The sequence below is a fragment of the Spodoptera frugiperda genome, chromosome 14 (genome assembly GCF_023101765.2).
Source record: "Spodoptera frugiperda isolate SF20-4 chromosome 14, AGI-APGP_CSIRO_Sfru_2.0, whole genome shotgun sequence".
NCBI classification, from domain to species: domain Eukaryota; kingdom Metazoa; phylum Arthropoda; class Insecta; order Lepidoptera; family Noctuidae; genus Spodoptera; species Spodoptera frugiperda.
The window spans coordinates 4,839,286-4,852,581 of NC_064225.1; the positions used below are offsets into that span (position 1 = coordinate 4,839,286).

At 33.3% G+C, this 13,296-nt stretch overlaps 3 protein-coding genes across 3 annotated transcripts; 1 reads left to right on the plus strand and 2 right to left on the minus strand.

Moving 5' to 3' along the window:
• Positions 1–468: 468 nt before the first annotated feature.
• Positions 469–5,425, minus strand: LOC118279375 (CDK-activating kinase assembly factor MAT1). The gene is made up of 5 exons (XM_050698485.1): positions 5,149–5,425; positions 4,704–5,000; positions 4,015–4,247; positions 3,478–3,653; positions 469–2,714 (listed from the first exon to the last, which is right to left on the minus strand). The coding sequence occupies exons 1-5, from the start codon at positions 5,270–5,272 to the stop codon at positions 2,615–2,617; spliced, it is 930 nt and encodes a 309-aa protein (XP_050554442.1). The 5' UTR covers positions 5,273–5,425; the 3' UTR covers positions 469–2,614.
• Positions 5,426–5,740: 315 nt separating this feature from the next.
• LOC118279318 (m-AAA protease-interacting protein 1, mitochondrial) lies at positions 5,741–8,524 on the plus strand. Its single transcript, XM_035598983.2, has 4 exons — positions 5,741–6,191; positions 6,896–7,060; positions 7,357–7,475; positions 7,865–8,524. Exons 1-4 carry the CDS (start codon positions 5,871–5,873, stop codon positions 7,998–8,000), a joined length of 741 nt encoding a protein of 246 aa, XP_035454876.1. The 5' UTR covers positions 5,741–5,870; the 3' UTR covers positions 8,001–8,524.
• On the minus strand, positions 8,520–13,239 carry LOC118279317 (uncharacterized). Its single transcript, XM_050698483.1, has 6 exons — positions 12,737–13,239; positions 11,657–11,997; positions 11,145–11,334; positions 10,245–10,522; positions 9,880–9,963; positions 8,520–9,611 (listed from the first exon to the last, which is right to left on the minus strand). Exons 1-6 carry the CDS (start codon positions 12,832–12,834, stop codon positions 9,538–9,540), a joined length of 1,065 nt encoding a protein of 354 aa, XP_050554440.1. The 5' UTR covers positions 12,835–13,239; the 3' UTR covers positions 8,520–9,537.
• Positions 13,240–13,296: the final 57 nt, after the last annotated feature.

Consider the following 13,296-nt stretch of genomic DNA (forward strand, 5'->3'; position numbering starts at 1 on the left):
ATATCGTAAAAAGTTATAAAATGTTTAGTACATATTATTAAGTAGGTATTGCTACACTATTTATCTACTATGTATGTAAAAAGAAAGTAGTTACCTAATGTTGACATTCCATAAAACCTTAATATAATAAACGCTTTAAAAATATATAATACCGTATTTTAAGCAAAGATGCATTTACGTTATTATACCTTGAATAATTACAGAATACCGTGCACCGATTCATACGTGATAAAAGTGAATTCATTTTATTCCCTTCAAGATTTGTAACGCCATCTGTTATTCAGTATACTAAACTATATGTATTTCATTACAAATGACAGATGGCGTTAAATTCAACTATTCAAACGATTCAACTGTACATAGTTCGAACTTCGAAGCTATTACGTTGTCCTAAGAAAGAATAGGCTATTTAAAAACTGGGCCTACAATAAAGAAAAGGTATTAATTTTTATAAAATTAAACAATAAACTTTCTCACTCACTTTAATTATCACAAAACAACAGCAAATAACAACACAACAACATAACTAACCACCCGACAATGTATTTAAACGAGTACTTAAGTTAACGTTAAATTAACACTTATGTACATTTATTTACATTGGCAACATTCTTAGAGAAACGTCATTCATTAGACAAGGATGGAGATATCGAAGACATAAGTGAAAGAAAGCGACAAAACATGTGCTTACAATCTCTGACAAGTATTGTCTTAAATGAGACAAAATTTCGCCTTTTTTACTGCTTAACGTTGCGCACACAGCTCATACTTATGAGCCCCGGTGTGATTTGAAATTAGTCGAATTTCTCGAACAGTTTATACGAGAATATAAGACATAAGTTTTATTCAATTTACTAGTTAAGTCTCACAGTAATTATTATACAAAATTATAGTTTTCTATATCTTCTTCAATACCCACAATCCTATAGTCTAAAATACAACACGTATTTACACACACATTCTTAAAAGTACTGTGACAACATATTTAACCCACATCACGCCACGCTAAAAGCATATAATAAGTCATCATAGGTACATATGACAGATACAATTTTAGACTTTTGTTTTCGAACACCGAAAATCTCAATAATACTTCATCCGATGTAGTGTTTTGGTTACGTGGTGTAGTGTGGAGTAAGTATGTTTTCACCTCAATTCAAATATTCAAATCTCCAGTAATATCATATTATTACATGTTCGACACTTCAACCGTCAAACAAAAAACGATCCAATAGCCTTACACTTAAGGTTCTTTTAACCTAGAGATTTGAAAAGTTGTTAATATCCTACAAATTTTTAAGTTTCTCATTCCTTTATCATTCTCTAAATCTTCTTTTTTCAACGCAATACTGTTTTGTTAAAAGCTGTTGTTAACAATCATACAAGTTCCACTTACACCCACTAGACGAGCAATGGCGCTAGTGTCGCTTTAGGTCTATCGTTTACAAATCAAAAATTAACATACGATGACGCTTTTAATTCACGGTAGAGGTGTATAAATGAAATGTAACATCTCACCATCATCTCATATCATCTCTTGTCGCCAGTTAAAAGCGTCTCATGTAACATAAAGGGAGCAAGTCACATACTGAGCCGAATTCCAGACATCGAAAGCCTAAAATCTTAGGGTCGGTTCATATCTGACGGAACATGCGTCGCGTATCATCAGTCGCGTAACGCCAGAACAGACAAATGTATAGAAAAACAATTGACCGTTCACACTCAACAAAATATTCGCGAGTCGGGAAAAGTAAGTAGTACCAGCACAGTATGTTCAACAAAACTTGATACTCCTAAAATACTGGATAAGGATGCTTGAAGGATATCAGCATCTATCTTCAATTTATTTAATAAACATGTACGAAATAAGAATAAAGTTAAATTGAACATAGCATAGGTACAGTATGGCAGAGGCACATCGATAGCTTATGCTTTCATACTCTCTGAAATTTACGAAAACGAATTACAGGGTAGGCAGATGAAATTGCAATGGATTCCATCACATATTGGCATCAGAGGTAACGAGGAGGCTGACATGTTGGCGATACAAGCAGCAGTAGATGGAAAAGAGATTCTAATATTGCCAGATTACACTGAGTTGCTACCTAAATACAAAAAATATTGCCACACTATCTGGACTGAATATTTTAATGAGAGATCTCTGGAAAGAGGAATTTGGTATAAAACAATACAATGTGAGCCTCCTCGAGTACCATGGCTCACTGATATGAATTTAAGTAGATCTTTGATTGTAACAGCATTTAGATTAAGATCAGGTCACGTTCCACTGAACAAGTTTGCACACATGATGAAGAGATCAGAGTCTCCAAATTGTGAGGTCTGCGGTGTAATTGAAGACGTATATCACCTATTGGTGGAATAAATTAGAAAAAAAAATAGGTGTAGTAAATTAATGGCAGCTGCCAAATTAAATGCATCATATCGATTCCCACACAAAAAATCACAACTCTTACGCATGTGACTTGCCCATACCTAAAACGAAATAAAAATAACAGAAAACATTAATATCATCACCCTTAGACCCTTAGCACACTACCGCCATCTATCGATCTCAGTCTAGTACTATAACAGTATCGGCGTTGATCGCGTCTGGTCAACTGGCGTGATACAGGCCGGCCAACGCATCTTGTAAGGCACGTAGACACGGCAGTGTTGATTTGTAGCCACCAGCCTTCTCTGTTTCTGATTCAGCTCTGTGGGTAAAGAAATAAGGTTTAATTTGTTTTGTGGTTTAATTTATGAATTATATTTTTTAACTTCGTGAACTTAATTGATTGGGGTTTGAAGTAATCTAAAGTCTTTAACATTAACACAAAAACATTAGATAACCAAACACAAAATAATTACACGTACAATAATTATGGGTTATAGAAAACAAGGCCCTTTACTTAGCAATCAGATTACAGAAAAAGTTAATCTATAAGCCCAAAAATTTTATACTTTTCCCAAACCTAAACTAGAACTCGAAGCCCCTTCATAGGTAACGCCACATCCTGTGTGAACGATCTATAAGCGAACGCGAGGCGGTGCGGACCAAGCCGATTGATCGCTCACCGCATCCCACGAGCGGTTGATCACGTATGCCACGTCAATAGATTTTGACAATTTGTTGTTTTCGCGCTGCACCGTATCGCCTTCGCGTCTAGATCGCTCACGCAAGACGTCGCGTAGTAATATTTTGCTGTCAATTTCTCAATGAGGCATTTAACACATTGAACGCCTTGGTGGTCACCGGTGACCATCGTTAGTGGAGAATTCGCCTTCAACAGTTTTCTATTGGCAGACTTACGCCCGAATACTGAAACGGTACTCAATTTAAAGTTGTACTTAAAAATCGTGCTATCCCTGTCTTTCATAAGGAATTTGTAGCTGCAGAACTATTCTTGAGAGCGTCTTAAAATTAAGTGACGTTTGAGTAGTAGTCCATTAAAGTAAAATAACACAATAAATACTAACCTGACATGCTTCAAATATCCACAAGCAACAATATCTTCAATGGAAGGTGGATCAGGCCCGCATCTGTCCGGCACGGCCAGTGGCTCGTACTTGTACAACGGACCTTCCTCAATGAGCGGCAACGTGGGTTGTGTCGACACTCGCGTGAATTTCACACCCGTTGAGAATTGTGTTACCTACGAAATGAAAATAAAAACGAAATGATAACTTACATGGTCTTACATGTGACAAAAAGTAACATTATATAGTCGCTTTTTGATTAGCCGTTGGATGCAGGTCGCTTCCAAACCACCGATCTGGAAGTTGTTGACAAATAGTTAATGTTTGACTGCACGGTTGACGCTGTGGCTGGGCAACCAGCTGCCACATAACGTGTAGCAGGTTCGATTCACACAGCAAATCTTGGTGTGATCCACAAATTGTTGTTTCGGGTCTGAGGGTGATGTATATGTGAACTTGTATGTTTGTAAACGCACCCACGACATGGGAGAAAATCTTAGTGAGGGGCAATGTTTTTTTTTTAAAGAAATCTCTCACCTTTGGCACAACAGGAACCAACTCCTCTTGCTTATTAGCCTTATTCTGTGCGAATGTATTCAATATATCTTTGGCGTCACCCTCCGCAAACATGAGCTCATCAATCAACGCTTCCTTTTCCCTAATCTTCTGTTTCTTTGCTTCCTGCTCAAGACGAGCGATCTCCGCTCTACGAAGTTCTTCCATCTGCTTTTCTATTTCTAAAATCTCTTCTAATTCTACTTCTTCTCTACCTGTAAGAGATAATTGGATGGTAAGTCTTTATCACAATAGAAAATTTACATAGTATTGTTTTACAGTTATACAGTCTTAATTATCTTATTGGAAGTAAAGAATCAGAAGTTATTACTTCCAAATAAAATGTGTTGCGACTAGACATACAATTTGCTTGGCCAACTAAACTAAAACAAACCTTAAACTTTAATTCAAGGTGGCTTAACTTTACACTTCAGTCTCTTACTGTGCTTTTTATTATATTAATTTTGACTTTTGAATGCTTAATTTAAGTTAAAATGCCTCATTGGTCAAGTGGTTGCAAGTACGACACAGGGCAAGAGGTCTTGGATTCAATTCATGGGACGGACAAAGTATTACTAGGTCATACAAAAATTTCTCTATAGTAGCACATAGTCTGGATAATAAAATGGAGTATAATATGGCAATAAGGTCACCCTTTATAACAAACATACCAATTTTAACTTTATTCTTCATTATAATATCTTTGTTATCCTTTTTGTACTGTTCTATCCGTTTATTGGTGCCGACTATATCTATATTATTAGTTAAATTATAGACAATAGTTTCTATTTCTTCTAAATAGTCATTGTATTCACGTAATGTGGCAAAGTCTTCCTCTTTTTTGTTAAAATCCTTTAGAACTCGTTTTCTGATGTCAATTTCTTTCTCTACCATGGGATCTTCGAATAGTTGGACTCTGAAATTACTTCGCCGTAATGGTACGTTGCAGTCTGGACAAGATCCTGAGCCTGGAATGAAATAAGTAATTGTTTGAGACTTGCAATCATGGTTAACTTGTAAGAAATATTTGTGAAGTGTAAAAAACGATATTGGAATATTTTATATAGTGTACTTAAGATAATATGTGAAGTGATAGAGTAGTAAATCTCTGCTTACCTTTTAAAAACAACAAATCAACACAACTTTCGCACAAAGCATGGCCACATACGTTTACCATCAACTTCAGAGATGGATTTCTGTATTTCGTTGTTTTACAACGTGGACAGGCTTGGTCATCCATGTTTGCCTTATTTTAAAACCCTGCACTCTACGAAAAAAGTATTTAGCTATTTGTAAAGTAAGTTTACAACATTTTCCGCCGAAAATCGAATAGAAAGCCGATTTTTTTACAATAGTTTGACATCTGCCACCTCCAGATGCCAATTTGATTTGATAGTTGACAGTGACAGGTGCTTGGTTCAATAGATAATTAATATTTGTCTATGGCGGTAAATTTTATTGTTTCTAACTTGTGATAAAATTAACAGATACATTTATATGCAAAAAATATAGTAGAAAAAGCATACAAACATTTATAATTTATCGCCGTTTTCAACTTCAATGTGTAGAATCTGTAAAGGAAATCATAATGTTATTTATATTTTTTCTATGTTTTCTGTGTCAAAATTATGCCGGAAGTTACAGCCAATAGTATCAGTCCATTATATGTTATTCAGCCAATCAAAATTCAGTAGGTTAAAAAATTGCGACAAAACAAGTGACAGTTGATACAAAAACAAATAGTTTTGGTGATAATAGTAAAGTTAATATTTAAATGTTTTGGTTAACATTTTTACTCATTAAATAAATTAATTAACCAGTAACATATAGCAGAAAATATGAATGTAGTTATAAGAAGGGTCTTGACGAGGCAATCTTTTAGATTATGTGAAACATTGGCATGTAAAACTTTATCTAAACACATACCCATAACCTCAACATGTCCTGTTATACAATTACGGAATTACTGCCAGGGCCAGGAACGTTTGGAAGCAGAAACTCGGAAATTACCGCAGCTCATGGAATTCCCGCCAGTCGTGTGGCCTTCATTCATCAAGTTCATAAAGAATTGGATGTTTGCAAACTTCATTATCAGACCCTATTTTGACCAGGAATTCAGCTTGCATGAGTTCATTGAAGGATCAAAACATGCTGTTCAGGTATTTATGCTTATGTTTACTTATTTAAAAAGTTATTTAAAGATCAGTACGCCCATTAATTGCTCTTATTACCATGATTTATTTTCTTCGCCCAATCATAATTTAAAATCGTACCTATCTCTGTTTTTACTCAGCTATTGTTATAAATAACTTCATAATTGAGTGACGTAAACAGTAAAAACAAGTAAACGATCTTTTAATCTTACTTATAAGAAAATAAAGATTGAAAACAACATGTTGACTCACATTATGAAAATGAGTTTGCCAAAACTAAAAATAGTTTTGACTGCTTATTGCTAAAACATTAGTTCATTGTTAATGTTACAAAATCTGAATTCTTATTGGTTTCCATTTTAAAAAATCACAATAGTAAGTCAAGTAGTAAAGAGGGTAGTAGTAGTAGTAGTAGTAGAAAAAACAATCCAATGACTCCTGTGGCCTGGTTGAGGCGAAGGGGAGTGACAGATTTTAACTGACTAATAACCACCCCATTCCTATTCCTGCTTCAAAACCAATACCCCTGTAGTAAAATTGGTCTAATTCTAATATCTTCCTCTATCCACACATTCTTATTATATATTTTTTATATATAATAAGAATATATTATATATTCATTATATTATATTCTTTATGCTGTGTATAATACATTTAAAAAGTTATTTCCAATATGTGATAATTCACAAGCAACTAACATGTAATGTCAGGTTGTTTCAGAATGCCTACAAAAGAGTGATTTCAAGTCATTAGATGGCCTGGTAGATAAGGATGCTATCGCCGCACTAAAGTCTGCCATTTCAAAGCTCTCAGTCTCACAGCGGCAGTTGTTGGCTATTGAGAAGGAAGATATCTTTTATGCTTTCCCTTATCAGGTAAGAAACAACTTTTACCAAATAAAACCTAATCAAGATTCAATACTGACTTCTGATTGGTCAATTGGAATCTAATTTGAATAAGATAAAATCCTATAAGACAATAGGTGCTTTAACACTTAATATTAACAATGTACAATCTTCCAATTCAATCCTGATTCAGAAGATCTCTGCTAAAGTTCTCATCTTCAGTTGTTCTTAGTGGCAGACTAAGAAGACTTTGTTCATCATTGATTGTCTTCCGACTGATGATGACAAACAATACTAGGTAATATAGCAAATATCCGTATTTCCAGGTTGGTGTAATGTTTGATGATGCAGACAAGCGCTGGGTTGAAATAACAATGTGCTACCATGTATTCAGAGGGCTCAGACATTTGAAGGATGCTGGCGATTTACCACCTATCACTATTGGGTATGTATCCACACACATATGCTATAGCATATATGCTATGCTATAGCTATGTATGCTATGCATATCATAGCATATATTGCTACTTATTTCATAATACCAAAACTATTTGCATAAACTAAGATAATGTTTTGTAAAGAAATAAGAGCTTTTATCAGTAAAATGGTGGCAGATTGTAGCTTTGTTTATAGAAGTGTAAAAGAGAAAGGAGTATTTATTTTGGGGTATAATATGTAAACAAAATTGTATTCAACTTGTATCTATCATGCACACTGTTGTGCAAGGTTTTAAGTTCTAATAATACTTAACTGACCAAATGTATTTGTGTAATAATAATAGGATAAGCAGAGATCCACAAAACCTCATTAATTTAATTCCTATTTATATTTCAGTGTGCAACCCGAATACCAAGACAAGATATTTATTCTAAACTACAGATTTATAAGAGAATTCACTAAAGGAGTAGAAGACAGCTGGTGGATAAACATTGTGAATCATTTTCAGCCGCAGAATCTAATAAAGAAATAATTGTAACTGTCAAACCTTTGTTGCAACTGAAATAATTTTTGTCTCTTTGTCTCGAAAAACCGTTGTCTATCACATCTAGATTTCGTATAATAATAAATATATGGTTCATGCTTAAAGTCTTAACTATAAATAAATAATAAATATGTGGAAATAATTACAAAATTATATGAAATATAGATGGCATAGACAATTCCTTTAAGGATTTTATACATCTAATGTATCTTTTCAGACATTCGAAAAGCCCCATAAAAGCCCTAAGGATCAGATTTAAAAACCTTTTTATCAGCAGATTATACTAATGGAGATAGAATTTTGATTTATATTCTGTAAAATAAATGTGTAAATATTTAATCTGCGTGAATAGATTATTGAAACTATGAAATGTGGTTCTTTATAAAACAATTGTTTCAGTTGCAACAAAAAGCAAAGATAATTTTATAGTCCTGTTTTTTTTTCTGATGTTTGCTAAATTAAAACACTACAATGAGCTTCCGACGGTGTAAAATAAATGCAGTTGAATTGTTCTCACGTCAATTTATTTCATTTCACATCAAAATAATCACAGTTATTTCATAATAATAACAAATATTATTAACAAATTCTTATAGAACTAGTGTTAGTGAAAATGCAGTAGAACACTTGCTGGCCTAAAAGGCCACTGGTTGCAGGTTACTCTTTTATGACTAGATTGAAAGAAAGAAAGGACAAGATATTAGTATGGGGCACTGCGGTTACTTTCTACCCTTTATTATGAAATCCACTGTGTGTATGTGTATATATTCGTGATTATTATACATTCTACATAATACTTAAACTAATACATTAATTACCTAGAATTAAAAAAATAACAGCCTCTTAAAATTATATAACAAAGAAATGAGGGTGTAAACCGCAGCTCCACCGAAGAAAGAAGAAATATCATAATAAAGTCCAGCCTAAACCTAATTAATACTTATTATAACAACTAATAGCACCTTATCGCTTATAAAGCATCTTATAATCTAAGTTTTAAAAAGTTTTCGCTTCGAAGCACCTTATAATCTAACTTATATAAAGTTTACCTACAACTTTGTAGTGTAAAAATATAAAAATAATTGCAATAAATTCCCGATCGTAGTCATTAAAATTACATTGTATTAAATATCTAATAACATTAATTACAATTAAATAACGATAATACTTATAATTACTATCACAGTATGAGTTGGATGTTTTTGGGGGATAGGCTAGCAAACGAGCAGACGGATTACCTGATAGTAAGCAATTGCCGTCTCCCATGGGTACCCGTTTGCCGTCCTTTGGGGATAGGGATTTAGGGAGGGGAGGAATTGGGCCTCCGGTAACCTCACAAGCGCGGCGAACGCAATTCAAGCGTTGTTTCAAGCCGGTATAACGTGAGGCCGTGGTATCACTCCGGTCGAGCCGGCCCATCGTCGAAGCATGGCTCTCCCACATTTTTAAATCGTATCTTAATCTAAATAATAAACTTAAAGCTTCATTATCCTAAATCTAAAATTATTAATAAATTGTAAAATAATTAATAGACTACGCAATTGTCTTTATATTCCCGAGTGGCTTCTCTTAATTTACTTTGTAGTGCTTGCGTGTCGCCTGAAACAAAAATTGAATATTAGATTTTTATTTTTACCGTCTTCAAAAAAGGAGGAAATACTCTATTGCTGATGCTTGATGCCTGATGCTTTTAAAAATTATGTACCATTTTTCAGAAATATTCTGATGAAGTTTTATTATTTGGCAAGCCAAATACAGTCAACCCAAAGATTGGACATAAAATATTAGTTTTATCAAACCAGATCATATTATGGATTTTTGCTTCGTTGATCCTATAAGAGACTGGTAGTAAGAAAATGTTACCAACCTGTTGGGGGATCATACAATGATCTTTTATCAACACCGCACTGCACTTTTGTAGGTTTTTGTCTCTTAACTGATTTTTCAACATCTGAAACAAAAATCGATATTTAATTGGTAAAACTTTATTGATAGACAAAACGTTTTTTGTAACATGCTCATAAGAGTGTTTAATTCCAATTATAGTCAAATTCAATACTTTTATTTGAAATGGCAATACATTCATTTTATTAGTTTTCTATGCATTTCTTGTGAAGATAACGTACGCACGTCTGTTTTAAGTAATTTTCAATAAGAAACTACATAAGTACAAATGTAAATCCTAACAAAGGGTAGCAGTGTACAAATTAACAAAAAAAAAAACCAACATACCTTCGTGTACTTTATCTAGTAACGTGTTTGCGTCCAAGTCTTCATCTATCCTTGTACACAAAGAGTTTACATACTGGCTAGCTCTGGGTACGATTCTATCCGTATCGCCAGTCTTCAGCTCGTAGGTCTGATCATTGTTGATGGTAGTTGAGCACTCAATCTGAAGCTCTTCATAAGCATTCTGCGAAGACTGGCTTGAATAAGCTATGAGTAAATTCTTGTGTACAGTGTACTCTTCAATCGTGTTGATTGAAGCGAAGATGTTGGGGTGGACGTTGCTGTAAAGAGAATTTTTATTAATATTTTTAGCTTGGTTGTTAGATTAGGGCAAAATCCTGGTCTAAAAAATGGAGAAATAGGCAGTAGTCGCGCGACAGTCGCCGCGTCGTGTGTCACGGAATGCTGCTCATGAATATAAGCCTAGTCTAGCATAGCTTGAAATTAGTAAGAACAAAGCAGTCATTATTTAATTAGATCAAAAGGTAGGTAGTTAAAAAATCATTAACATGTAATTTATATTTGTGCTAATTGTTATTGTTAATTCAATTAAAAACAGCTTTAGTATAATATTAGGTCGTATTAAGTTACACAAAGGGAAAACGTCACACATTAATGGCTAATCTCATTAACCTGTTTGAAGGTAGATTTAGCTAGAAGTAGATTTTTTAAATACCTATTTAACATGGGGCAATTATGTCTAAATTCTGTCTTTTGTTCAAAGGGTATAGTAATTAAAAGTAAGTATTGAGAATTGAATCGATTAAGGTAGGTGTTGGGGTATTTTAGTAACCAAATCTACCTACATATTTGTAAGGGTCTTATTAGACCCTTACCTCACTACCGCCATCTATTAGCCATAGTCAAGAATTGTAACAGTAAGTTAATAAAAAAAGTACTTACCGATCCAAACATACGCAGCACATATCCATGATAAGCATTCCCAGTTCAGGTTTGCGCTTGGTCATCGCATTAAGTACAAAGTTCTCAGTAACGCAATGTTCCAAGCCAATATTTTCTACTGGGCAGTCGATACCTAACATGCATTTTGTATTGCATAGTTGACAACCATGACCTGCGTAGAAGAAGAAACCTGCGAAAGAGAAAAAATAATATTTTTATTCAAAATGTAGGGTAGATACCTCTAACTATACTAGCTTTTGTCACTAATATTTTTCCTAAGGAATTCTTAAGCAATTAGATGGAACACCTAAGTGTAAGTAAAAAGTGCCACCTATCAAAACTTAAACACCTTTGAAGTTCTGGCCTTATGTAAAATGTAAATTAAGTGAAAGAATTTTAAGCCTTTAACTGCCATCAGAAAACTGTTGAAGGCAAATGTGTCCACTAACATAGGTCACCGGTGACCTATGTGGCACTTAACATGTTAAAGAATAAAAACAGTAAATACTTACAATAAGAATCCTCTTCGACCAGGTCAAAGATCTTAGCCAGAATAAGTTTCAGTTGTGTTCCAGTAGTATTCTTTATCTTAATAGTAATGAACCCTGCATTTTTCAGCAGTGTCGCCAGAGAGTCACAGTCAATTGACGGAGTTGCCAATTTAGATAAATATGTATATCTATCGTTGGACACTAGGATAGCAATCTTTGCTTTAGGTTTGTAATATGTAGTAATTGTCTTTACTTTGGCGGAGTCTGCAACTAGTTTTTTATACGCAGAGACAGAAAATCCAGCACGGTCCAGTGCTTTTACCAAGGTCTCGCCTGGTTTTGTTGTGTTTGTGTAGGGAATTCTGGAAAAGATAAACCAATTATACATCTACCTACATAATTTTAAAATTATATTTTTTATGAATTTATAGCAAATAGAAGGGTTAAATGACTTTGAGACCCAATTTAAATAAGAATTAAAAATGCATCTAAGATTAAGGGTAAGAATAGAGGTATGAACCCACCTCTAGGTAGGTATTCATTAAAATCATTTTAAAATACTTAATGCAACATATTTATAAGATATATTATTTTATTAGTCAACTAAATAGATAAACTTCTAAATTTCTAATCATAATATTATTACATATTATACAAAAGTAAAAAGTTTCTTGAATTTTATAACACTTTATGCAATTATTATTTCTATATATTTATTCAAAATTCTCTAAAATAACATTTTTAAATACTACTTATAAAATACAAAATCAAATCATATTTAACAATATAAAAACAGGAGCTGACCAATAGCGGGAGCATGGTCACGACTACCGGTGATTAGGACTCCGGAGACACAAACCAGATAATTATTGTTTTACTATTATGGATGTCCCATTATGGAAAGCTTAACCAATTTTTTATCTACAAGATGTGGGTAGTTATCACATGGTATCAATTTTTTTTTTCATAGACCAAATACATTTTTTAAAAACAATAATGCTGAGATTTGCCTCAATAAACTACATAGATTAATAACAAGAAGATACTTTATAAAATTTAACAAGATATGTAATAAAACAAGGTAAAAAGTTAAAAACTTACTTCATGTTGGCCAATCTTGCTATTATTTCACACCTATGTAAGGTAAATTCTAAAGCATGTTGATACTCTCTGTATGTCAAGTTCTGTAGTAGAGACATTTTGTAAAGAATTTACAAGAAAAATGTAAGAAGACAAAAACAGTGCACAAATGCACAACCACTCAGTAAAAGATTTGTAGGTAAACTAAATTCAAAAACTAAAATGCGCTGAATAAATACTCTTCTTGACGATCTATAACTCAATAGTCAATCAAAATCAATCGATGGTGTAATCAATCAGCTGTACTGTTATCAAATTATAACATTCGTTCAAATTAAATAATCATTAAGCATAATAGCTTATTGTCTAATTAGCCTAGGAACCTGATCTAGCTAATTTGCTGAATAATTTGAGGTAATGATTAAAGTTAGATTAACTATTATTCGTTTAAAATTAGATAATTAAATAATTAGTAATAAAAAATATATTTGTGAACGCGTCATTTAAATGATCACGACCAAAACAGTCCGTTTGACGCATAAAATAAACTATTACGCCACTTCTCAATCTCAACGTGAACC